Here is a 24400-nt window from a genome sequence, read left to right on the forward strand (position 1 = left end):
GTAGGCCTCTGTCAAAATTCAGAGAAGCCAGAAATTCACCTTGTGCCACTACCACTATGATTGATTGTATTGTCTCCATCCAAAAGTGCTGAACTTTCAGTGCTGCATTGATGTGTATAAAATCCATTATCCCAGGACAAGCAGGCAGCATATTCTTGACTGATGGGTGACGGCACCGACGGAGCCCCGGTACGGACAATTTTAGAGTGATTGCACTCTAAGAACTTGGAAAGTTCTAGTAGGCCACACCGCGCACGTGCGAGTGCCTTCCCGCCCGACAGAGGCGCGCGGTCCCCAGTTTCTTAGTTTCCGCGGAGCTAAGAAGTCGCATTTTTCAACGGCTGTTGAAACCTTTTTGGGAGTTTTTTCCCTTCTTTCTTTTCTTTTTCTAAAAAAAAAACAAACAAACCGAGAGTTTATTTCTTTATTTTTTTCTTCATTTCGGTTTTGCCCCGGCGGGGCCTACTGCCACCATCGAGGCCTCGGCCTTCGATTTGGCAGAAGCCGTTTTCACTTTCATGCCCCCCCAGCCAGGGTTTAAAAAGTGCCAGCGGTGTTCACGGCCTATATCCCTCACGGACCCGCACAACTGGTGCTTACAGTGCCTGGGTCCTGAGCATCAGGCTTCTACCTGCACCTGCTGTGCCACGTTAAAAAAACGTACATTAAAAAATCGCCAGATACAACAGCGATTACTCTTCAGTGCCGATATGTCCGATCCTGCGGCATCAACACCGGCATCGGCCCCATCACAGTCGGCACCCACTTCGTCGACACCGCGCGATACCGCGCCGGCGTCGCAACATCCAGGTAAGCCGGCTAAGAAGCCTTCCCCGCTGGAGCGTCCTCCGGTCTCGATTGCAGCGAGCCCAGTCCTGCCGACCGTGAGGCGCCCACGGAAGCGCTCCGCCCCTATCGAGGTGAGTCCCTCGACCTCGGGCTCCTCATCTTCGGGGCGTCGAGCAGCACCGCAGGTACCGCAAAAGAAAAAGGCGGTACCGGTGCCCTCTTTGGATGAGCGCATTGCAGCCGTCCTACAAACGCAGCTCAAGGAGCAGTTACAACAACTCCTTCCTGCTCTATTGGCACCGAACCTTCCGGTCCCGGTCCGGTCTGAGCCGCCGGTACCGGCAGTGGAGCAACCTTTATTGTCTGCGTCCACTGTCTCGGTACCGGTTCACTCGGCCTCATCGATATCGATGCCAGTTCTTGCACCGGAACCGAGAGCCCAGCATCAGTCGGTGCAGACTTCAGCACCGCTGCAGTCGGTAACATCTCCCGGTACCGTATCTATGAGGTCAGGTAAGTCGGCACGCAAATCCCGACACCTAGAACCCTCTACTCCGGAGTCTCGAGACCGTAGCTCCCATATTAGGGACCCTGATCTGTGGGGTGACTTCGAAGAGCCTTTTCTTTCTGAGGGTGAGTGTTCCTCGGATGAGGATGATCCTGCTGCTCCAGATCCATCCTCAAAACAGGATTCTACATCTTTCACTTCCTTCCTGAAAGAGATGTGTGAATCTCTTTCCATTCCTTTGGAGGCTGAGTCTAAAAAATCCAAGGCCTTCCTTGATGCCCTTGACTTCGATAGCCTCCAAAGGAATTTTTGAAACTCCCTCTTCATGACATCCTGAGGGAAACTTTCTATAAGAACCTAGAGACTCCTTTGACCATCCCAGGAGCTCCCCGTAAATTAGATTCATTATATAAAGTAATCCCTATTCCTGGATTCGATAAGCCACAGCTTCCACATGAATCTCTGCTTGTGGAATCTACACTTAAGAAGTCCACGGGAGTCAGTGTATATGCTTCTGTCCCTCCTGGCTGAGAGGGCAAAGCCATGGACAAATTCGGTAAGAGGTTATACCAGAATGCAATGTTAGCTAATAGATCTGGTAATTATGCTTTTCACTTTTCTTTTTATCTCAAGCATCTCCTTACCACCATGGCTTCCTTTGAAAGGTACCTTCCTCAGCGGAAACGACAGGCTTTCCACCACTGCTCGTCTTCTCTTTTCCAACTCCGTAAATTTATGGTAAGATCAATTTATGACACGTTTGAGCTTACCACTAGAGCCACGGCCATGTCTGTGGCCATGCGCTGCCTTGCCTGGCTTAGAGTATCCGAGCTTGATGTCAACCATCAAGATCGGTTGGCTAATGCCCCATGCCTGGGGGATGAGCTCTTTGGGGAATCCATGGACTCGACCACCCAAAAGCTCTCCGCCCATGAGACTCGCTGGGACACTCTGCTCAAAACGAAAAAGAAAGCTCCACCGGCACGACCTTTCAGACAGCAGTCGGCCTATCAACACCGTTATGTGGCTCGTCCATTGCCATCAGCTCCCCAGCAACCTAGGCGTCAACGTCAGCAACAACGACAGACTCCTAGGCCACAGCAACAGCAACCTGTGAAGCCACCTCCACAGCAAAAATCTACGCAGCCCTTTTGACTTGATTCTCCAGGGCATAGCCAGCGTCCAAACATCTATCCACCTACCTCAACCTATAGGTGGCCGTCTCACTTTTTTCCTCAGCCGGTGGGAAGTTATCACTTCGGACCAATGGGTCCTCAACATCATCCGCCACGGCTACTCTCTCAACTTTCAGACCCTGCCTGCCCAAAGTCTACCAAGAGAGTCTGCTTCGAACACTCCTCAGTCTTCCCTCCTTCTCCAGGAGGTTCAATCCCTCCTCCTTTTGAAAGCCATAGAGGAAGTTCCTCTAGATCAAAAGGGACAGGGATTCTACTCCCGTTACTTTTTAGTCCCCAAAAAAACAGGAGATCTCAGACCAATTCTAGATCTTCGCGATCTCAACAAATGCTTAGTCAAATAAAAATTCAAGATGCTTTCTTTAGCCACTCTCTACCCTCTTCTCAATCAAGACGACTGGCTATGCTCCCTCGATCTCAAAGAGGCATACACTCACATACCGGTCAACCTGACCTCCAGACAGTACCTCCGTTTCATGATCAATCACTGTCATTACCAATACAAGGTGCTGCCCTTTGGCCTTGCCTCCTCTCCAAGAGTGTTCACCAAATGTCTGATTGTGGTGGCGGCCTTTTTACGCTCTCACCACCTTCAGGTCTTTCCTTACCTGGACGATTGGTTGATAAAGGCCAATTCATCTCAGACAGTACTCCTGGCCACCAACCAGACCATCCTGTTTCTCCAACTTCTGGGGTTCGAGATCAATCTACCCAAATCTCATCTCATCCCCACTCAGAGACTTCAATTAATTGGAGCGGTGTTAGACACTGTCCTCATGAGAGCGTTCCTGCCGTCCAACCGTCTTCAAACTCTTCAGTCTCTATGTCAGCAGGTGCTTCCACAACGTTCCATCTCTGCCAAGCACATGATGATACTCTTGGGTCACATGGCCTCCACAGTTCATGTCACACCCTTCGCACGTCTTCACCTGCGCACTCCTCAATGGACCCTAGCTACCCAGTGGTCCCAAGCGACGGATCCCTGCTCACGACACATATCTGTGACATCGTCTCTTCGTCAGTCTCTACAATGGTGGTTGATATCCTCAAATCTCTCCAGAGGTCTTCTGTTCCATCTACCTCCTCATCAACTTGTCATCACCACCGACGCCTCCCCTTATGCCTGGGGAGCTCATTTGAACGAATTCCAAACTCAAGGACTTTGGACAGCCCAGGAAATGAAGCATCACATCAATTTCCTGGAACTCAGAGCGATGTTTTATGCCCTCAAGGCCTTCCAACATCTTCTCTTTCCTCAAGTCCTCCTGCTGTGCACAGACAATCAAGTTGTGATGTTCTACATCAACAAGCAGGGGGGGACAGGCTCTCGCCTCTTGTGCCAGGAAGCCCAGAAGATTTGGGCTTGGGCCACAGATCACCAACTTTTTCTGAAAGCTATCTACAATCAGGGAGAACAGAATTCTTTAGCAGACAAGCTCAGCAGAATTCTTCAGCCTCACGAGTGGACACTCGATCCTTTAACTCTACAGTCCATCTTCGCTCAGTGGGGCACTCCTCAGATAGACCTCTTTGCAGCTCCTCACAATCACCAGCTGCCCCTATTCTGCTCCAGACTCTACTCTCCTCACCGTCTGGCAGCGGATGCATTTCTCCTCGATTGGTCCAATCTGTTCCTGTACGCTTTCCCTCCTCTGCCTCTCATGTTGCGAACCTTGTTCAAGCTCAAGAGGGAAAGAGCCACCATGATTCTGATTGCTCCACGGTGGCCCAGGCAACATTGGTTCTCCCTTCTACTTCAACTCAGTGCCAGGGAGCCTTTTCTTCTTCCGCTGTTTCCTTCTCTGCTTACGCAACATCAGGAGACACTTCTGCATCCCAACCTTCCGTCTCTGCACCTGACAGCTTGGTTTCTCTCGGGCTGACTTCTCATAATACTTCTTTGTCTCAGCCCGTTCGTTCCATTCTGGATGCCTCCAGGAAACCGGCCACTCTGCAATGTTACCATCAGAAGTGGACACGATTTTCTTCCTGGTGTCTTCTTCATCAACTTGATCCCACTTCCCTTGCTGTGGAGACTTTGTTGGATTATCTACTTTCTTTGTCTGACTCTGGCCTCAAGTCTACTTCCATCAGAGTCCACCTTAGTGCTATTGCTGCTTTTCATGAGCCAGTTCATGGAAAACTTCTCTCGGCTCATCCCTTGGTGTCCAGATTCATGCGGGGTCTTTTCAATGTGAAACCACCTCTTAAAGCCCCTCCTGTTATCTGGGATCTTAATGTAGTTCTTTCCGCCTTAATGAAGCCTCCATTTGAACCTTTGGCTACCGCTTCTTTCAAGTTTCTCACTTGGAAGGTACTTTTCCTTATTGCTCTTACCTCTGCCAGGAGGGTCAGTGAGCTACATGCACTAGTTGCAGATCCACCTTTTATGGTCTTTCATCATGACAAGGTAGTTCTGCGTACACATCCAAAGTTTCTCCCGAAGGTTGTCTCTGAATTCCATCTCAACCAATCCATTGTTCTGCCTGTCTTCTTTCCGAAACCTCACTCTCATTCTGGAGAACAGGCTCTACATACTTTGGACTGTAAGAGGGCTCTAGCTTACTATTTGGAGCGTACTAAGCCCCACAGATCAGCTCCCCAATTCTTTCTGTCCTTTGATCCGAATAAATTGGGACGTCCTGTTTCTAAACGTACGCTGTCTAATTGGCTGGCAGCGTGTATTTCATTCTGTTATGCTCAGACCGGACTGACACTGGAAGGTTCTGTCACGGCCCATAGAGTTCGAGCTACGGCAGCATCTGTAGCTTTCCTCCGTTCCACTCCTATTGAGGAAATCTGCAAGGCTGCTACTTGGTCCTCAGTTCATACTTTTACATCTCACTATTGCTTGATCCAGAGCATTCTTTGGGCTGAGATCAAATAAGCCAAAAACCTTGCTTATGTCTAATGTAGAGAGCATCGGCTATGTAATCCATTCCAGCTAATAGGAGCTGGGGTAAAGTCTTATCCTTGGACAACTCCTGTCCCCACAACCTGGTATGCAGTTGTTTTGATTCCTAAGGCCATGCTTCAAATAGTCTTTTAAGAATCACATCCACTCTGCGATCCTGTATATCCTTTAATATCACATCGCCCTCACTTGGTAGAGCAGGGGGTGTCAAAGTCCCTCCTCGAGGATCGCAATCCAGTTGGGTTTTCAGGATTTCCCCAATGAATATGCATGGGATCTATTTGCATGCACTGCTTTCATTGTATGCTAATCTCCCCAACTGGATTGCAGGGTTGAGAGTTGTGCTTGGTTACTGTGCTACAAAGTTTATAGTTTATTGATTTATATCCCGCTTTATACAAAGCGGGTTCCAAAACATACATACACTAGTCTTACCCCTAAACTGCCACCTCCCCTGGCACATCCTCTCTCCACTCAGCCACACTGGAGTCAGGTATGGCTTTTGTGAGTCTCCCCTACTGCTAGTCCCTTCTCTAGCACTGCAGTTTAAAAACTTAGGGCAGCATTACTTTGTGATCCTTCTGCTGTTGGCCTGCCCTAGAAGCCTTCACTACAGCATCCCACTTATGCAGGAACAAGAAAAGCTACAGCATGAAGGCTTCTGGCAGAAGGATCACATCGTTAATAATGTCAGATGCCTGAAGTTTTAAATTACGCCAGGAGAGACTCACTAAACCAGTGTTCTTCAACCGCTGGTCCACAGGGCCGGCTCATCCATCGGGCCCAAGACAGCGTTCTTCAGCCGCCGGTCCACAGTGCGATCAACGTGGTGTCTTTGGGCAGGCTCCCTGAGTGCTGCAGTGCACAAAGCCGTAGGAAAAGGCTCCTACGCGTGGCCTGTGCCTGACCTGGAAGCCTTCTCTCCGACATCGCAACATCAGAGGGAAGGCTTCCAGATGAGGCACGGGACGCGTGTGAGGAGCTGTTGCCCACAGCTTTGTGCAATGCAGCACTCAGGGAGCCGGCCCAAAGACGCTGCATTTAACGCACAGTGGACCGGCCCAAAGATAACACTGGGGGGCAGGCCAGAAGGCAAGGCACATGAAGGGAGAGACAACAACAGTGGGGGAAATGCTTTTATTTTTTTATTTAGTGATTGATTTGTCTGCTCAGGAAGAAATGCATTTGTTTCTTTTCCTCTGGGGTTGGACTGCTTGCAGAGTCTTGTATCTTAGGGTTTGTTTGTGAATATTAGTACTTTTAGTTTTTGGTCCTGCATTTGCATGGGGGTTATCTGTTTTCTGGTAGGAATGAATGTTTAAAAACTTAGTGTGCTTTGTGTAGTTTAATTTTGTGGTTAACTATTATGTGTTGTTAATATGATTATATTGTGTGTATATATGAAAAATGAATGGAAAAAATGGTGTTACAATTAGTACTATTATGGGGGCGGGGTCTGGGGTGAAGATGGGCACAACTTAGCCCAGTGTTCTTCAACTGCCGGTCCGCAGACCAGTGCCGGTCCACAAAATAATTATTTTATTTCCGCCGGTCCATAGGTGTCAAAAGGTTGAAGAGCGCTGCACTAAACCATCCCTGGCTGGATTGGAGAGAGTAAGTCCAAAATCCAGAAAACTCCCCCTGTTTGTTAGACTCCCTAATTTGATAGATATAGAAATGTTTGTTCATGACTGTCCATGTCCTCTTTACCCAGGGAAGTTCTAGCTATTCCAAGGTACATTTTGTGTCCTGCAGAATATTTTATTTGATTCAAGGTCCTCTTAAATGTATAACGCTGTCTACCAATTCAGTCCACCCTATCATTGTGTTTATAATTTGTACTCTAGTATGACAGGGTGCTGAAAGTAAAATTTGAGTAACTCCTCTTTCCTTCTGTCTCTACAGTGGGGAAAGAGAGAGTGCTGGGCACCTGTTACAGCAGGTAGTGGGTGGGTAAACGCCTACAAAGATAACAAGCACCTCTGTGGCTGTGGAGCTGCTGGGGCAGGATGGAGTAAGTGCTCTGGGGGGGGGGGTGCATGCTGGGTATCTGTGCTAGAGGGGGAGAGTTGGGACAGACACGGGCTTCTGTGTAGCTAGGGCAGGGGTAGGCAATTCCGGACCTCGAGAGCCGGAGCCAGGTCAGGTTTTCAGGATATCCACAATAAATATGCATAAGATAGATTTACATCTCAAGGAGGCAGTGCATGCAAATCCATCTCATACATATTCATTGTGGATATCCTGAAAACCTGACCTGGCTCCAGCTCTCGAGGTCCGGAATTGCCTACCCCTGCCCTAGCTACACAGAAGCCCGTGTCTATCCCAACTCTCCCCCTCTAGCACAGACACCCAGCATGCACACACCCCCCCCCCCCAGGGCACTTATTCCATCCTGCCCCAGCAGCTGCACAGCCACATAGGTGCTTGTTATCTTTGTAGGTGTTTACCCTACCCCTGACCTAGGGTGAGAAGTCAGGTGGGTAGTAGTACTGCCCACTTCACCTTAGAGCAGTGGTTCCCAACCCTGTCCTGGAGGACCACCAGGCCAATCAGGTTTTCAGGATAGCCCTAATGAATATGCATGGAGCAGATTTGCATGCCTGTCACTTCCACTATATGCAAATTTATCTCATTAGGGCTAGCCTGAAAACCCGATTGGCCTGGTGGTCCTCCAGGACAGGGTTGGGAACCACTGTCTTAGAGAATCGATTCACTTAAAAAAATAAACAACTCACCAATTTAGTGATGCCCGAGTCTCACATCACATCTGGGTCTTCTAAAGCAGTAGTGGGTGGCCAGAGACGGGCAGTGAACAGGCGTGCTCCCTAGCAGCAGCTCACTGTGCTTTTTACTTCCCCACACAACTGCCTCTAGCATTAAGTTTAGCCGCAGTTCCATCAAGCAACCTCAGGGCCTTTGCTAGGCTGGCCTGCCTCTGATGATGCAACTTCCTCTTTTGACAGGCAGTAACGCCTAGCAAAAGCCCCGAGGCTGCCTGATGGAACTGCGACTAAACTAACACTAGCAGCAGCTGTATGACAGTGAACTGCCACTAGGGAGAGGGGTTCATAGACAACCCCACGAAAAACAAAGGCGCGCGCCGACAACTGAGCGCAAGACGGAGGCGCACACTGAAGAAAATTAGTTTAGGGGCTCCGACGGGGGTTTTTGTTGGGGAGCCTCCCCCAGTTTACTTAATAGAGATCGCGCCGGCGTTGTGGGGGGTTGTAACCCTCCACATTTTACTGTAAACTTAACTTTTTCCCTAAAAACAGGGAAAAAGTGAAGTTTTCAGTAAAATGTGGGGGGTTACAACCCCCCCAAACCCCCCACAACATGGCGCGATCTCTATTAAGTAAAGTGGGGGGTTCCCCCCCCCACGCCCCCCAGTCAGAGCCCTAAAAACAGTAATTTTCTGCGGCGCGCGCCTCCATGCTGCGCTTGCCTTTGTCCCAGCGTGCTTTTGGCCTGACACCAGGGAGAGGAGAGGTATTGCAGAGCCAGTGATTTCATCAGAGGTTACCTAATGGAATCAACAGCTAAACTAATGCTAGTGGAAATTAAATGCACACAGCAAGCTGCCGCTTGGGGGGTGGAGGGGTGGGAAAGAAAACGAAGGCAGGAGACATACAGCACCAGGCACCTCCTGACAATGGTACGAATAACCCCTGGGGTACACACACTGCATGTTGAGAACCTCTGTCCTAGGGTACTAGCCAGAGGACTACATGACTTCCCCACAAATCGTCCTTCAATTAGGTGGGCTAGTTTTATCTGCAGCTGAGCCCAGGAGTCAAAAGGTTAAAGAACCTACATTAGTGGTCTTCCAATGCATGGCCCCCATGTCCTCCATTGCAGCTCTCAGTTGCCTAAAATGCTCTTCAAATTGTGTCCGCTTGATATAGGACCTGTAAACAATCACTTAAGTATGTTACTTGGATGTCTCATTTATGGAATTTGCTACTGTTGACAACCCCAAAATTAAAGTGAGTTTCTAAAACATCGTTGAAGTGGTGTTGTAGAATCAATATTAGTATTAATTTGTAATGTTTAAGACCCAGTCTGAACAAGATCAAAATAGTTTATAAAGTTATGTGTCAGCTTGAAATCTTTTGGTGGCCCTTTACTTGACTAGCGAAGGAGCCAAGACTCTGAACCATTTCTTCCATGTTTACAGCTGCTGCTAAAGGTCCAAACATTTATCTGTTTAGAAATTGCTCTTATGGATAACTTTTTACTTTCCCAAAAATATATTTTGGTTTATTTTTTTTTTCTTTTGGCTGTGGCAAAGATGCTGAATAGAGACTTTTGACTTGCTTTAAAATACTGTAGGTCCTGTTTAACCTAAGGGAATTTTAACCTATGGGGCCTTAGAAAGAATGAGTGACTTTTCTGACAGTAATTATACCTTACTGTGGTCTGCTTCCATACCCACACACAAATCAGTTTATTGGACTTTTTCAGCATTATCGCAACCAGGAATACCACTTTCAGAACACAAAGTAGGAAATACTATAAGCAGGGTGGGGGGGAAAGAGCTCCCATAAGAAATACACAACAATCTGAAACAATCATTTATTTAAATTGTGCAGAATCTTTGATGTAAGCATTGTAACTGCAATTCCAGTAACAAAACAAAATTCTACAAAAATGCATGTACAATCTCCAGCAGTATACCTTTTTAAAAGCAACCTGATTCCAACCCTGCATTCAAACACTAGCATAAAAATTAGAATGTAGTGTGCAAGGTGCATAGTCCTTAAAAAACAGCTTTGGGTTAATATCTGCACAGGCATGATCTACTCGGTCAAGCCTTCCACTAACAGAGGGCAAAGGTGGTAAACATTGTAGCTAATGCACATTTACTTCACCTGACCTAAGGATTTGGCAATGATTGATTTATATATTAAAAAAAAAAAAGCAAACATAATATTACACAACACCTAATTTCTCAACTATGACAAAAAAAATCTTATTTTTGTTTTCATAAATTTCTTTGCTTAAGCACTTGTTGCAATTCAGCATGAAGCTATTTAGAAATAAATGGACCCTTTTATCAAGCTGCGCTAGAGGTGTTTAGCACTGGCTGGGGCAGCAAATGCTCCAACATTCAGAATTGCTATGCGTGTTGGAGCATTTACCTTGCCAGCCCATGATATAAACCTCTAGTGCAGCTTGATAAAAAATGAGAGGGGGACAAGAAACAAGGATTCACAGCATTTGATAACTTCTTGTAAAAGGTTTTTTTGGGGTTTTTTTTTAGTAGTAATACAAAATATATTCCTAGTGTGTAAAGCATTAGATGGAAGACAGCCACTGCAGGGATTCTTGACTGTTTTAGAAATCCTACGTTATCTATTCTGGGCTACTCATAGTGAGCCATTAGGTGTCAGAAAAAAAAGGCTTGAACTTGCTTTAGATTGGGACTATGGCCAAATGGCAATATTTGATCCTGAAAAAATCCTGTTTTGATATCATAGACCTGCAAATCTTTGATTAGAATTCTAATTTCTTGGTCTTATTCCAACACACAAATAATCACATAAGAGCTGTGTTTAAAAAAAGTAATTATTCAATTCCTTCATTTTCACAGTGGGACAAAATCCTAATACACTATAGTAAACATGCTAAGACAAGAGTTAACTTCCCACCTACCCCCACATGATTGAATGCTATTTGTTCCATAGTGCCATAGCTATTTTTTTTAAACCTGCATTGTCCTCCTAATTTCACAATGCAAGTCTTCAAAACACGGCACCAGTATTATTCTAAAAAGCAGCAAGCAGGATAGTCACCTCATCACTTGGGGGGATGCTGTTCAATGGAAACAGGACAACAAAACATTTGAGATATGGGGTTATGGTTTTTTGGCACTGCAAGGGAAAAAAAAAAAAAAAAGAGGTTGAGCCAATCCCTTGTGCTAATACTAGCTCCTGGCCTATTTATTAATATTTTCTTTCCCAAACAAATCTGCAAACAGTTTATGCACTAAACACTTTCTGTCCCTGTAAATTGAGCAGCTGTCTGCTTTCTGAACAATTCTACATAGCGAGGTCAAACATGTGTGGTTCTTGTGCTATTTCACTTAAATAGCAAAGGATAAAACAGAAACAATTACACACTGTTGTTTCACTAGAGTAACTGCTTTAGCGATTAGAATCACTGAGCTAGTATCAAAGGTTAGTTGAAATAAGCAAGTTTGCCCTTCTGGGGTCTCCTCAAAGCTCACACACTAAGTGGGCCCTTCCTCCATCTAGTATTTGGAGTCTAATGACAGAAATTAAGTTAACGCTGGACAGAATCTTATACATGTGGTTAACGGTTTGAGCTGTTGAGTATAGAGTTCACCTGAAAAAAAAGGTCTACAAGAATCAGCTGTAAGGCAGTATTGAGTCAGCTAATGCAGCTACAATAGCTAAAATGAGCTGCAAAAAAACCTCTCCAATAAAGCAAAAGCTGGAGCATCAGCAACTTCACATCCAGAGACAAAATGGAAATTAAAAATGAGTACAGTAGAAATCAAGACCGTTCAAAATCTGGACTACGTGTTCTGCAAAATCTCCATGCATGGTCTAGCATCTCTTCTTCCAGCCCTGCCCGTGGCGGCGCTCTCACTCCCCCCACACCACACCAGGTCTACAATACCTTTTGCAAAATAAGGACATTTTCCATGGTATAGCACCAACAGCAGTCTTACAGGCTGCCTCCAGCCTACACTGCGCTTTTCCCTCTGATCCAGACCACCCCTTATGAAAACAGAAGGACCATCAGAAGGGCAGAGCAGAACAGAGACAGTCTGTGAGCAAAGCTGGCACTGGAACTACACCCTGGAAGACTTCCTTACCCTGCAAAGGTACTGTACACTGGGGGTGGTACAGGAGAGAGCTGCAGGCAGGGGTGGGACTAGAGAACGATACCAGACTGCAAGGGAAAATGTAGGCACAGGGGGTTGGCTCCCCACCTTTGGGCTCTCTTTGAAAGTATGCCTAAAAATCCAGAGCGACCTGATCCTCAAGCAGGCTGCATTTTTGGATTTCTACTGTGTATATAGCATATATACAGTAGTTGTATATATGCAATATAGACACCAGTGCACTTGGCAAGCAATCTTTGCAAAAAGGGTACAAGTAAATCTGAAAGGGGAGGGGGGACAGGACAGAACAGAACACAACCAGAAACATCAACTGAATATTCAGTGTCATGAAAACAGAATGGAACACCAAAGCACTTACAGACCAAGAGCACTGGCTTTAAGCAGTACATAGTCAGGTGAGGCCTCTTGGAAAGAAGCAGGTCTGAAGTTGTGCCAGAGGCCACCCCAACATGTCTTTGTATTTATACATCTCATCGGAACCAACTAAAACAGATGCACAATTTTAACTGCAGTAGTATTGCATCCCATCTACCCGCCTTCTCTTTCTTGAGCGAAGTTCTTCAAAGAACTGCTGTATATCCTCGCTTGTTACAACCTGTTGGTAAACAAGATGGTCAGTGTTAGAAATGGTACACAGCAAAAACTGGTAGACTATGGAGATCAGGGCACCAAAGCATTTACTAGACTATGTCCAAACTGAGCAGTTGATATGTAATCTCCCTCTCGCCTATCCCAATGCTTCTGTAATGCTCATACTTCATCAGTGTAATCCCTATTCCTCCCCTTTGCAACAAGGGCGCAAGCAGCCAGCAAGACACCCTTAATGTTGGAGCAGAAACTTGAGGAGAAAAGGATTAGACAAGACTAGGCAGTTGTCTAGGGAGCAGCAAAAGCACAGTTACTTACCGTAACAGGTGTTATCCAGGGACAGCAGGCATATATTCTCACATGTGGTTGACGTCATCTACGGAGCCCCAGCGCGGACAGCTTTTCAAGCAAACTTGATTGAAGTTTCAAGTTTGCTATGCTGCACCACGCATGTGCATACCTTCTTGCCCACTAGAGGGCGCATCCCCACCTCGTGGTCCTCAGTTCCATAGCCAGCAAAGAAGCCATCCCCGGGGAGGAGGGCGGGTTGTGAGAATATATGCCTGCTGTCCCTGGATAACACCTGTTACGGTAAGTAACTGTGCTTTATCCCAGGACAAGCAGGCATGATATTCTCACATGTGGGTGACCTCCAAGCCAACCAAAAAAGGGCAGGTGGGAGGATGGCAATTTAGGAAAACAGGTTACATAAAACCGACTGGGCAAACCGGCCGTCGCTTCTGGACAACGAATCCAGACAGTAATGGGAGGTGAAAGTATGAACCGAAGACCAAGTGGCAGCCTTGCAGATATCCTCCACCGGAGTAGACCGGAGGAACGCCACAGAAGCTGCCATCGCTCAGACCTTAAGTCCCGTGACCCGACCATGAAGCTCGAGACCAGCCTGAGCGTAGCAAAAAGAAATACAAGCCGCCAACCAGTTGGACAAGGTGCGCTTGGAAACAGGACGTCCCAACCGATTAGGATCAAAGGACAAAAATAATTGAGGAACCTTCCGATGAGACTTGGTGCGTTGAAGATAAAAAGACAACGCTCTCTTACAGTCAAGCGTGTGAAGCGCCGCTTCCCCAGGATGAGAGTGGGGCTTCGGAAAAAACACCGGAAGAACAATGGACTGATTGAGGTGGAAATCAGACACAACCTTAGGTAAAAATTTAGGATGGGTGCGAAGAACCACCTTGTCATGATGGAACACAGTAAAGGGCGGGTCCGCAACCAAAGCCTGCAGCTCGCTAATCCAACGAGCGGACGTGAGCGCAAGCAAGAAGATCACCTTCCAAGTGAGAAACTTAAGAAGAGATTTATCAATAGGCTCGAAGGGAGGCTTCATCAGTTGAGCCAAAACCACATTAAGATCCCAAACTACAGGAGGAGGTTTCAGAGGAGGATTAACATTCATTAGACCCCCTCATGAAACGAATCACCAGAGGATGAAGAGAGAGAGATCGACCCTCGAGATGCCGATGGAAAGCAGCAATAGCACTGAGATGCACCCTGATGGAAGTCGTCTTCAGCCCAGACTTGGACAAATGCAATAAATATTCCAGAACCGAAGACACCGGAACCAAACTCAGATCCAGATGGTTCGAGGAACACCAGGAAGAAAATCTGGTCCACTTCTGGGAATAACAAAGCCTAGTTGAGACCTTGCGCGAGAACCTCCCTCACAGACTGAGAAACCTGTGAAGTCAAGGGGAAAGGAACCAAGCCGTCAGATGTAAAGACTGAAGATTGGGATGCAACAGCGAACCCCGACTCTTGAGACAGCAGAGAGGGAAAAACAGGCAGAAGCAGAGGCTCCCTGACACTGAGTTGAAGGAGCAGGGAGAACCAGTGCTGACGAGGCCAATGAGGCGCAATGAGAATCATAGTGGCTCCGGACGACTTGAGATGAACCAACGTCCTCAAGATCAGAGGGAAAGGAGGAAACGCATAAAGGAACCTCCCTCCCCAGTCGAGAAGAAAGGCATCGGCCTCGAGACGGTCCGGGGAGAACATCCGAGAACAATAGAGGGGCAGTTTGTGAGTCTCCGGGGAGGCAAACAGATCCACCTGAGGAGTCCCCCAGCGGTCGAAGACCTCGTGCAGAACTCGGGAGTTTAGCGACCACTCGTGCGGCTGGAGAAGACGACTGAGTTTGTCGGCCAGACAATTCTTCTCTCCCTGAATGTAAACCGCACGCAGGAAGATGTTCTGGGAGACCGCCCATTCCCAAAGGCGCAGGGCTTCCCGGCACAGGGACCAAGAGCCCGTTCCCCCTTGTTTGTTCACATAATACATGGCCACCTGGTTGTCCGTCTGCACGAGGACTACCTGATCGTGTAGCAGGTGGCAGAACGCTCGAGCAGCCAGAAAAATGGCATGAAGCTCCAACACATTGATGTGAGAAAGACGGTCCTCCGCCGACCATAGACCTTGAGTCCGCAGACCGTCGAGATGAGCCCCCCACGCGTACTCCGAAGAGTCCGTGGTCAGGACCTTGCGATGCGGAGGGACGAGAAAGAGCAAACCCCCGGAAAGATTGGAAGAGTTGGTCCACCAACGGAGCAAGCGTTTCAAGGAAGGAGTCACTGCTATAGGGGAGGAGACGCCACTGGGAGGCCAAGGTCCACTGAGGAAGCCTCAGGTGCAAACGGGCGAACGCCATGTGGCCCAGCAGAATCATCAGGCGCTGTGCCGAAACAGAGGGCAGCAGCGAAACCTGGCGACTCAATCGAAGCAGGGCCTCCAACCGTGGCGGGGGGAGGAACGAACGGAGGCGAACCGTGTCCAGCACGGCCCCGATAAACTGAAGGGATTGAGCCGGGCACAACTGAGACTTGGGGAAGTTCACTTCGAATCCCAGACGTTGAAGGAAGGTGATAGTCTGTCGGGTCTCTGAAATAACCCCTTCCTTGGAGGACGCCTTGATCAGCCAATCGTCCAGGTAGGGAAAGACCTGCAGCCCCTGAGATCTCAGGGCTGCCGCGACCACCACCATACACTTCGTGAAGACTCGAGGGGACGAAGCCAGCCCAAAGGGGAGGACCCGATACTGGAGATGCAACCCCCCCCCCCCCACCTGAAACCTGAGGAACTTGCGGAAGGCGGGATGCACCGGAACATGAGTATATGCCTCCTTCAGGTCCAGGGAGCACATCCAGTCCCCCGACTCTAACAGAGGATACAGGACTGGAAGGGACAACATACGGAACTTCTCCCGGACAAGGAACTTGTTGAGTCTCCGGAGGTCCAGAATGGGGCGCAAGTCCCCTGTCTTCTTCGGGACCAAAAAGTAACGGGAGTAAAACCCCCATCCCCTTTGGTTCGGGGGCACCGGCTCCACCGCCCGAAGGCTCAACAAGGACCTGGCTTCCGACAGGAGAAGAGGAAGCTGGTCTCGACAGCCCAGAGAAGCCCCCGGCGGATGTTCTGGCGGCGTGGCTAAGAAGTTTAGCGAGTAACCCTCGGAGATGATCCGGAGCACCCAAGCGTCCGACGTGATCTCGGCCCAGGCTGGAAGAAAGGCCTGCAATCGTCCCCCGATGGGAAGGGGGTCCTTCGACCGAGCGGAGGGGGCCCGCCCCCATCCGCGCATCACGTCAAAAAGACGGAGCTGGTTTAGACGCCCCTTGCGCCTGAGGCTTTGGTTGGGACGCTCTGCCCTGCTGAGGGGGACGCCGGGGCGGAGGCCTCGAAAAAGCCGGCGTCGATTTCTGCGGGTACCGCCGCGGAGGAGATCTAAACGGCTTCTGCGGCGGGGCCCGGGGTTTAGGATGGACCAATGAGGCGATAGAGCTCTCATGTTCAGACAAGCGTTTGGTCGCCGCCTCCAAGGACTCATCGAACAACTCTGAGCCAACACATGGAAGATTGGCCAGACGTTCTTGCAAGTTCGGGTCCATATCCAGGGTACGGAGCCATGCGAGGTGGCGCATTGCCACCGCAAAGGCGGATACACGAGAGGCCAACTCAAACGCGTCGTAAACTGCATGAAAAAGGTAGAGACGCAGCTGAGACAAATTGGCCATAAAGGTACCAAAATCCCCCTTATGGGAATCTGGCATGACCCCATAATACCGGGGCAACGCCTTCACCATCTGCCTTAAATAGGACGAGAAGGTGAATGCGTAATTAAGGACCCTGGCAGCCATCATTGAATTGGAATAGAGGCGACGACCAAACTTGTCCAGGGTCTGTCCCTCCTGCCCGGGGGGGACCGCAGCAGAGACCCTAGAAGGCTGGGACTTCTTCAACGCCGACTCCACCAGTAACGACTGGTGGGACAGCTGTGCTTTATCGAAGCCCTTGCAAGGGACTGTGCGGTACTTAGACTCCATCTTCAATGGAACCGCTGTGATTGTAAGAGGGGAGTCCAAGTTCCTCAGGAAGGTCTGGTGGAGAACCTTATTGAGAGGGAGCCGAGGAGTCTCTCTGGGGGGAGATGGCAAATCCTGCTCCTCCAAAAATTCCTTCGTGTATTGAGAACCTGCCCCCAGATCAAGGTCCAAAGCCCTCCCCATATCAAGCACAAATCTAGAAAAGGAGGAGAGCTTCGAAGGCGGAGAGGGAGATCGAGAAGCCCGCGTCGCCAAGAAGGAAGGAGAAGCCTCACGGGAGTAACGAGGTTCCTTACCCGTGCCAGACCCCGAACCCCAAGAAGCCGCACCGAGCGACCTCGACGGGGTCGGGGACCGCCCATGCCCCGAGGAACCCCTGCGGGAAGTCCCCAGGGTATGGGGCACCGAGGCACGCCCCTTCCGTCTCGGCGAAGAGTCCCTCGAACACTCAACCTCGGAGGAACGGAAAAGCTTCGGATTATCGAGGCGGAGCTCGGAGACCCGCAGGGTCTCCGCCCCGGTCAGCGAGGAGCGACTGCGTCGTCGAGGAAAGGCCTGTTGACGTTTGGGCTTCCTCGACCGACGCTTCGCCCGAGGCCGACCCGAGGGCGAGGAGCCCCGGGAGGACCTCGACGAGGACGAAGAGGAAGAGATCCTCCGAACCCTCCGCACCTTGTCCCGAGGCCGCACGCTCCGCTCAGGCTGGTCAACCGAGGTCGAGGGCAAGGTCGGGGCCGAAGCCCCCCCGGGGGCCGAAGTCGAGGGTACCGAGACCGAGGCAGCCGAAGCCGGGGCAGACGAGGCCGAAGTTGGCTGGAGGTGCGCGAGGGCACCGGACAGCTCCGAGGCAATGAGTGCACAGAGTAAGTCCTGAAAGACGGGAACCCCCATCATAGCCGGCAGATCCTGGGCCGGCGGGTGCTCCCTCGAGGGCGACCTCAGTCTCGAGTATTCCCGTGGGGCACCCGACTTCGACGCTCGGGGCGGGGCCGAGGACGACCCACCCGCCCCCGTCGATGAGCCCGAGGATGGCTTCTTCGAGGCTGGAACAGAAGAAGGAAGTGAGGACTTACCCTTCGTCGACTTCGGGGTCGAGGACACAGGCTTCAACGAAGCGGGCTCTCGGGGCGAGGTCGAGGGAGTCGAGGCCGACGTCGAGGCCTTCCCCGCCGCGGGGTCCACAGCAAAGAGCTCCGCCATACGAGCGCGGAGAGCCCTCTGCTGAAAAGTAGAGCACCGAGTGCAGGAGTCGGTCGGGTGCTCAGGACCCAGACAAAGTAAGCACCATCGGTGGGGATCGGTGATCGAAAGGAGCCGATCGCACCGGGTGCACTTTTTAAAGCCCGTCAAGGGACGGGACATGGACACAAAAAACGGCCGGGAACGAACGAGGTCCCGTGGCCGCGGCTACCGGGAGCCCCCGGAGCCGAACGGAAAATCTTTTTTTTTGACGAAAACTGATACACAAACAAATAAAAAAACAAAGTAAGCACAGCGACCGAGAAAGAAACACTCAGCTGCGGTGTCAGAAGGCAAAATTGAAGAGAGCACAATTTCCACAGGGCTTCTGGCTCCGCGGAAAAAACTGAACTGAGGACCACGAGGTGGGGATGCGCCCTCTAGTGGGCAAGAAGGCATGCACATGCGTGGTGCAGCATAGCAAACTTGAAACTTCAATCAAGTTTGCTTGAAAAGCTGTCCGCGCTGGGGCTCCGTAGATGACGTCACCCACATGTGAGAATATCATGCCTGCTTGTCCTGGGATAAAAGTAGCTACAGTCAAAACAAAACAGATCCCGTCAAACACACAACTCAAAAGAACCATCCATCTAATTTTACCCGTAGAGAGGTGGGTGGTTTTTCAAGCAGCCCATTTTATTGGGTCCGTGACTTTTGGAAATTATCCTCAATATTGTGTGCATTTTCTATACAAATATCATAATAGGAAACATAGGTGTGTATGTGGTGGTGGGGGAGGTTATGGAGCCTGAAAATTCATTGATAGGATAGGGGTGTAAGCTGAAACCCTACCTTTGGAAGAGGTAAAATAAAATTTTAATAAATGCTAGCGCAATAGATTTGTTCACGTTTGGCTTTTAAGTTCTTTATCCAAAACCAAATGGACAAACCTGTCAGTTATATTGGACTAGAATAAAAGCACTATTCTATAAGGTCACCAAGTGGCACACTGCATAGTCACAATAGGGTATACACAAGGGTCCTTCTCCCTCTTACAGAATCCTATAAGATGTGCAGACTGTTTGCCACAGTTGGAGGCACCCATCATAGACTGGGAGGCTAAATGGATGTACCTACATTTAAGCATGCTAATGTGTTTACACTAGTACTCTAATGGCATCTGGATGCCCAGCTTAGGCTCCCCATGCTGCATTGGAGCTGTTCCCTTAGCTGCTTAAGTTAATAGGCAAAAAATAAGTACCTTGCAACCCATGTGTCATTATAAAATACTAGCACAAATCCAACAGAAATTGTGACTCGACTTAAGGGTGTAGATCAGTGTCTTGCAAACTTCTGGAAGCCACAGCACATTAACCCCTGTGCTGCGGCTGGAGGGCATCCAGAAATGCACAGATGTTGACGCGATGACAACCACACATGCACAAAGGCCCTCCAGATGGGGCCCTAAACCACTAGTGGGAGAGGTGCTGCAAACGGAGCGAAGGACACGGTACTGCTCGAAAGGGTCCAGAGAAGAGCGACTAAAATGGTTAAGGGGCTGCAGGAGTTGCCCGTACAGTGAGAGATTAGAGAAACTGGGCCTCTTCTCCTTTGAAAAGAGGAGACAGAGGGGACATGATCGAAACATTCAAGATAATGAAGGGAATAGACAGTAGATGAGGAGAAGGTTGTTCACCCTCTCCAAGGTAGAGAGAACGAGAGGGCACTTTCTAAAGTTAAAAGAGGATGGATTCCGTACAAACGTAAGGAAGTTCTTCTTCACCCAGAGAGTGGTGGAAAACGAATGCTCTTCCGGAGGCTGTTATAGGGGAAAACACTCTCCAGGGATTCAAGATAAAGTTAGACAAGTTCCTGCTAAGCCAGAACGTATGCAGGTAAGGCTAGTCTCAGTTAGGGCACTGGTCTTTGACCTAAGGGCCACCGCATGAGCGGACTGCTGGGCACAATGGACCACTGGTCTGACCCAGCAGCAGCAATTCTTGTGTTCTTGAGAGGCGCTGGCTGACTGCCTACAGAACGTGGCTCTCACTGTGAGTGCCTTACACTGGTGTAGATGTTATGTTTGGCTTAAGAGCAAGAGTGACTAACTGTGTATACCATACGCATGTAGGATTGCTGCCCCTGAAAAGGCCTACTATACAAGTACACATGTATACTTTAAGGATGGCCTAATTTCATTTCCAGTGCAATAGATGTACCTCGGGTTTCTGTTTCCCACATGTAATACTTTACATTTCTCAATGTTGAACTTCATCTGCCATCTCGTCGCCCATTCCCCTAGTTTGTTCAAGTTCCTTTGCAATTCTTCGCGGTCCTCTTTAGTCCGAGCTGCACTAAATAGTTTGGTGTCGTCCACAAATTTTATTATCTCACACTTCATCCCTATTTCTAGATCATTTATGAATATATTAAATAGCAGCAGCCCTGCGGGACCCCACTCATGACCCTCCTCCAGTCCGAGTAGTGGCCCTTCACTCCTACCTTCTGTTTCCTACCCGCCAACCAGTTTCTGATCCATCTATGTACGTCTCCTTCCACCCCATGGTTCTTCAGTTTCCGGAGTAGGCGTTCATGGGCCACCTTGTCAAAGGCTTTTTGGAAATCTAGATATATGATGTCTATGGGGTCTCCTCTGTCCATCCGTTTGTTAATTCCTTCGAAGAAGTGCAATAAGTTCGTTAGGCACGATCTCCCCTTGCAGAAACCATGTTGGCTGGTTATCAGAAGTTCGTTTTTTTCAAAATGTTCATCAATGTTTTCTTTTATCAGTGCTTCCGCTATTTTCCCTGGAACCGAGGTCAGACTCACCGGTCTGTAGTTTCCTGGGTCACCTCTTGATCCCTTTTTAAAGATGGGCGTAACGTTGGCTATCTTCCAGTCCTCCTGGATCATGCCTGTTTTCAGGGATAGATTGCAAATTTGCTGCAATAGTTCCGCTATCTCCTCCTTTAATTCCTTCAGAACCCTTGGATGGATTCCGTCCGGACCCGGGGACTTGTCAGTTTTTAGTTTTTCTATCTGCCTGCGTACATCTTCAAGGCTCACTTCATGGATGTTAATTTTTCTGCTTGATTTCCATTGAAGAATTGCTCAGGTTCCGGTATGTTGGATGTGTCTTCGTTTGTAAATACAGACGAAAAGAACATGTTAAGTCTTTCTGCCACTTCTTTCTCCTTCTTCATCACTCCCTTCCTGTCTCCGTCGTCCAGCGGTCACAACTTCTCCCTAGCCGGTTGCTTCCCTTTCTAGAATTCTGTTTGCCCTTTTCGCTGCCACCGCACATTGCATGGACAGCTTCATTGATTTGTCAATCAGAACTCCCAAGTCTCTTTCCTGGGAGTGGAGACCTTCTGCAGATGACTAGCGGCCATAGGGAGATAACCTGCTTATCTAGAATGACTTACTTATTGCACTGGAAAGTTACTTTTAGGTCCAGAATTAAATTTTTAAGCCTAATATCAGTAGGAGTTGGAAAATAGAGGAGGAGCTGGAGTTGAAGATTTGAGGTACTGAATCCACAGCCCTAATTAGAACATCACCTTCCATAAAAAGAACAAGCAAGATTTGTAGCAAGGCTACCTGGAAGCTTCTGACCTTGGTGGAATGACTTGCTCCAACAGATTTTAGCAATAGACATATAGCCTAGTGACTATGGCACTGGGCTGAGAACCAGAAAAGCTGCTTCTCTACCAATGCCCCTCTTTACCTAGGGCAGGTCACTCAACTTTCTACTGCTTCAAATACCAACTTAGAGAGCAAGCCTTCTGGGGCTTTGAGCACAGGTAAATACTTGAAAGGTATTAACATAGAACAAAATCTTTTCCAGAGAAAGGAAAATGGTAAAACCAGAGGACATAATTTGAGGTTGAGGAGTGGTAGACTCAAAAGTAAAGTTAGGAAATTCTTCTTTACGGAGAGGGTGGTTGATGTGCTCCCAAAGGAGATGGTGCAGAGGAAAACGGTGACAGAGTTCAAACATGCGTAGGATGAACACAGAGGATCTCTAATCAGAAAATAATGGGTATTAATAATGACAGGGGTGGCAATTCAGCACATTACGGCTAATTGGAAAAATTATACAAATCTTAATTATTCTTTTTGGTGGAATTCACTTTGTCACATTTTTAAAATGGAAAGAGCAATTGCTGTACAGAAAGGTAATTATAACAACTTTATAAAGATCTGGGGGTCATTAGAGAATTATTGTAATGAATGAACATCGTTTTCCTTTCTGATGGATACATGTATTTTATTGGGGGGAGGGGGGAAATTGGATGATTAATATTTTTATTTAATGATTGGATTTCTGTTGAAGAATTGTTGGGTGGGGGAAAAGGGTTATAATTTCTACTTTAATGGATTATATGTATAAGAATGTCAAGTGCTGTATATTTTATTAGTAATGTAATGTTTTAATATTAATCACTTGTTTGTCAGTTTTAAAATGAATAAAGAATTTAAAAAAAAAAAAGGAAAATAATGGGTATATATTGAAGGAACTAAAGCCAGTACTGGGCAGGCTTGCACGGTCTGTCCTTTATATGGACATTCAGTTGAGGATGGGCTGGGGAGGGCTTTGATGGCTGGGATGATTAAGATGGGCTGGAGCGAGCCTTGACAGAGACTCCAGTAGATAGAACTTAAGCATACTACCAGGCAGGGCTCTGGGTTTCTGACTATTCAAATCAGATGATTAATTTATGGAGCATGTATGGTTGGGCAGAGTGGATGGACCACTCGGGTCTTTATCTGCCGTCATTTACTATGTTAGGTATGGACAGGAATGTACCTAAATCAAACGCTACTCTTGAGATACTTGACTAGCTGAGGTCAGGTTTGGATTGGGATAAGCTTGCACAGGTCACAAAACAAAGCCAAAATATATTGTTGTAGACTGACCAGAGCATTTTTAGTGGTCAAAAATACAAAATAAAATGGTCCTTACCTTCCCTTCCTCTGCAAACCTCTTCAGGTAATCCTTCAGCTCTGTCTTTAAGTCGTTGTATTCTGTATGAAAGCAAAGAACAGTATAGTAGCCTTCTATAATACAGTGTATTTTTACAATCACATTATTTGCACGAAGATGATGGAAAAGCTCTGGCTTTAGCAAAGGAAAAAAACTAGCATCAGAAGATGAAATCTTTATCAGTGCTTGCTCTTCCTTTGGGCACTGCCTCATTAATTTTACATCATAATATACAGTCCAGAATGTGGTCTGGCTCTATTTATGTCTATAAGCTCATAGTAAGCAAGCTCATAGTAACGCCAAAATACTAACGCCTTCTCATGGTGTCATAGTTTGACTTTACAGAACACTTCCAATTTCCCTGGTGAAGTCTAGTACTGCTCGATTCACTTTGGTGAATCAATTTGAAATATGATTTGTTGTCCAAACAAATCAGACTCACCGATTCAATGATCTCCCCCACCGCACCCCGGTCTCCTAAAGCAGCAGCAGTAATAGCCAGCTGACAGAGGCAGCACTCTGAACAGGCTGGGGCAGCCTGCCCCACCGGGGCCTTTCCTCTGCCGCATCATTGATGACATGGCAGAAGGAAGCCCTGGTAGGGCAGGCTGAAAGCAACCTGTTCACAGCGTTGCCTCTGCTGGTCGGTCGCCACAACTGCTGCTTTGGGAGGCCCACAGATATGTTAAACCTCATGGGGGGGTGGAGTCAATCAGGAAATGCTGCACAGGGGGATGGAAGGGAGGGATGGAAAGCTGCTGCACCAGGGGGGGGGGGGGGCGAAAGAGGAAGAATTTTTGGACATGGTATGAAGGAGAGAAGGGAGAGATGCAACAAAGAGATAGAATGGGGTGAGAGAGAAATCCTGCATATGATTCAGGGGAAACATGCATGGAGAAGAGAGAGGAATGTTGGACATAGGGTGGAGTGCAGGGAGAGATGGTGCATGCGGAGAAATAAATGTTGCACAAAGAGAATGACACAGTGACAGAATTCAAATTCTATCCCCATGGATAACCATC

At 48.2% G+C, this 24400-nt stretch overlaps 1 protein-coding gene across 1 annotated transcript in view; it reads right to left on the bottom strand.

The window, feature by feature from the left end:
• Window positions 1–9971: 9971 nt before the first annotated feature.
• The window catches only part of UBR7 (ubiquitin protein ligase E3 component n-recognin 7), a 62512-nt gene continuing 48083 nt past the window's right edge, over window positions 9972–24400 (bottom strand). The window contains exons 10-11 of the mRNA XM_033951814.1: window positions 23358–23419; window positions 9972–12879 (exon numbers count right to left, since the gene is read on the bottom strand). Of these exons, the coding sequence (XP_033807705.1) occupies window positions 12787–12879; window positions 23358–23419 (155 nt within the window). The 3' untranslated portion in view covers window positions 9972–12786. The remainder of the gene's footprint in view (window positions 12880–23357; window positions 23420–24400) is intronic.

This window comes from Geotrypetes seraphini, chromosome 7 (genome assembly GCF_902459505.1).
Source record: "Geotrypetes seraphini chromosome 7, aGeoSer1.1, whole genome shotgun sequence".
In the NCBI taxonomy this organism is placed as follows: domain Eukaryota; kingdom Metazoa; phylum Chordata; class Amphibia; order Gymnophiona; family Dermophiidae; genus Geotrypetes; species Geotrypetes seraphini.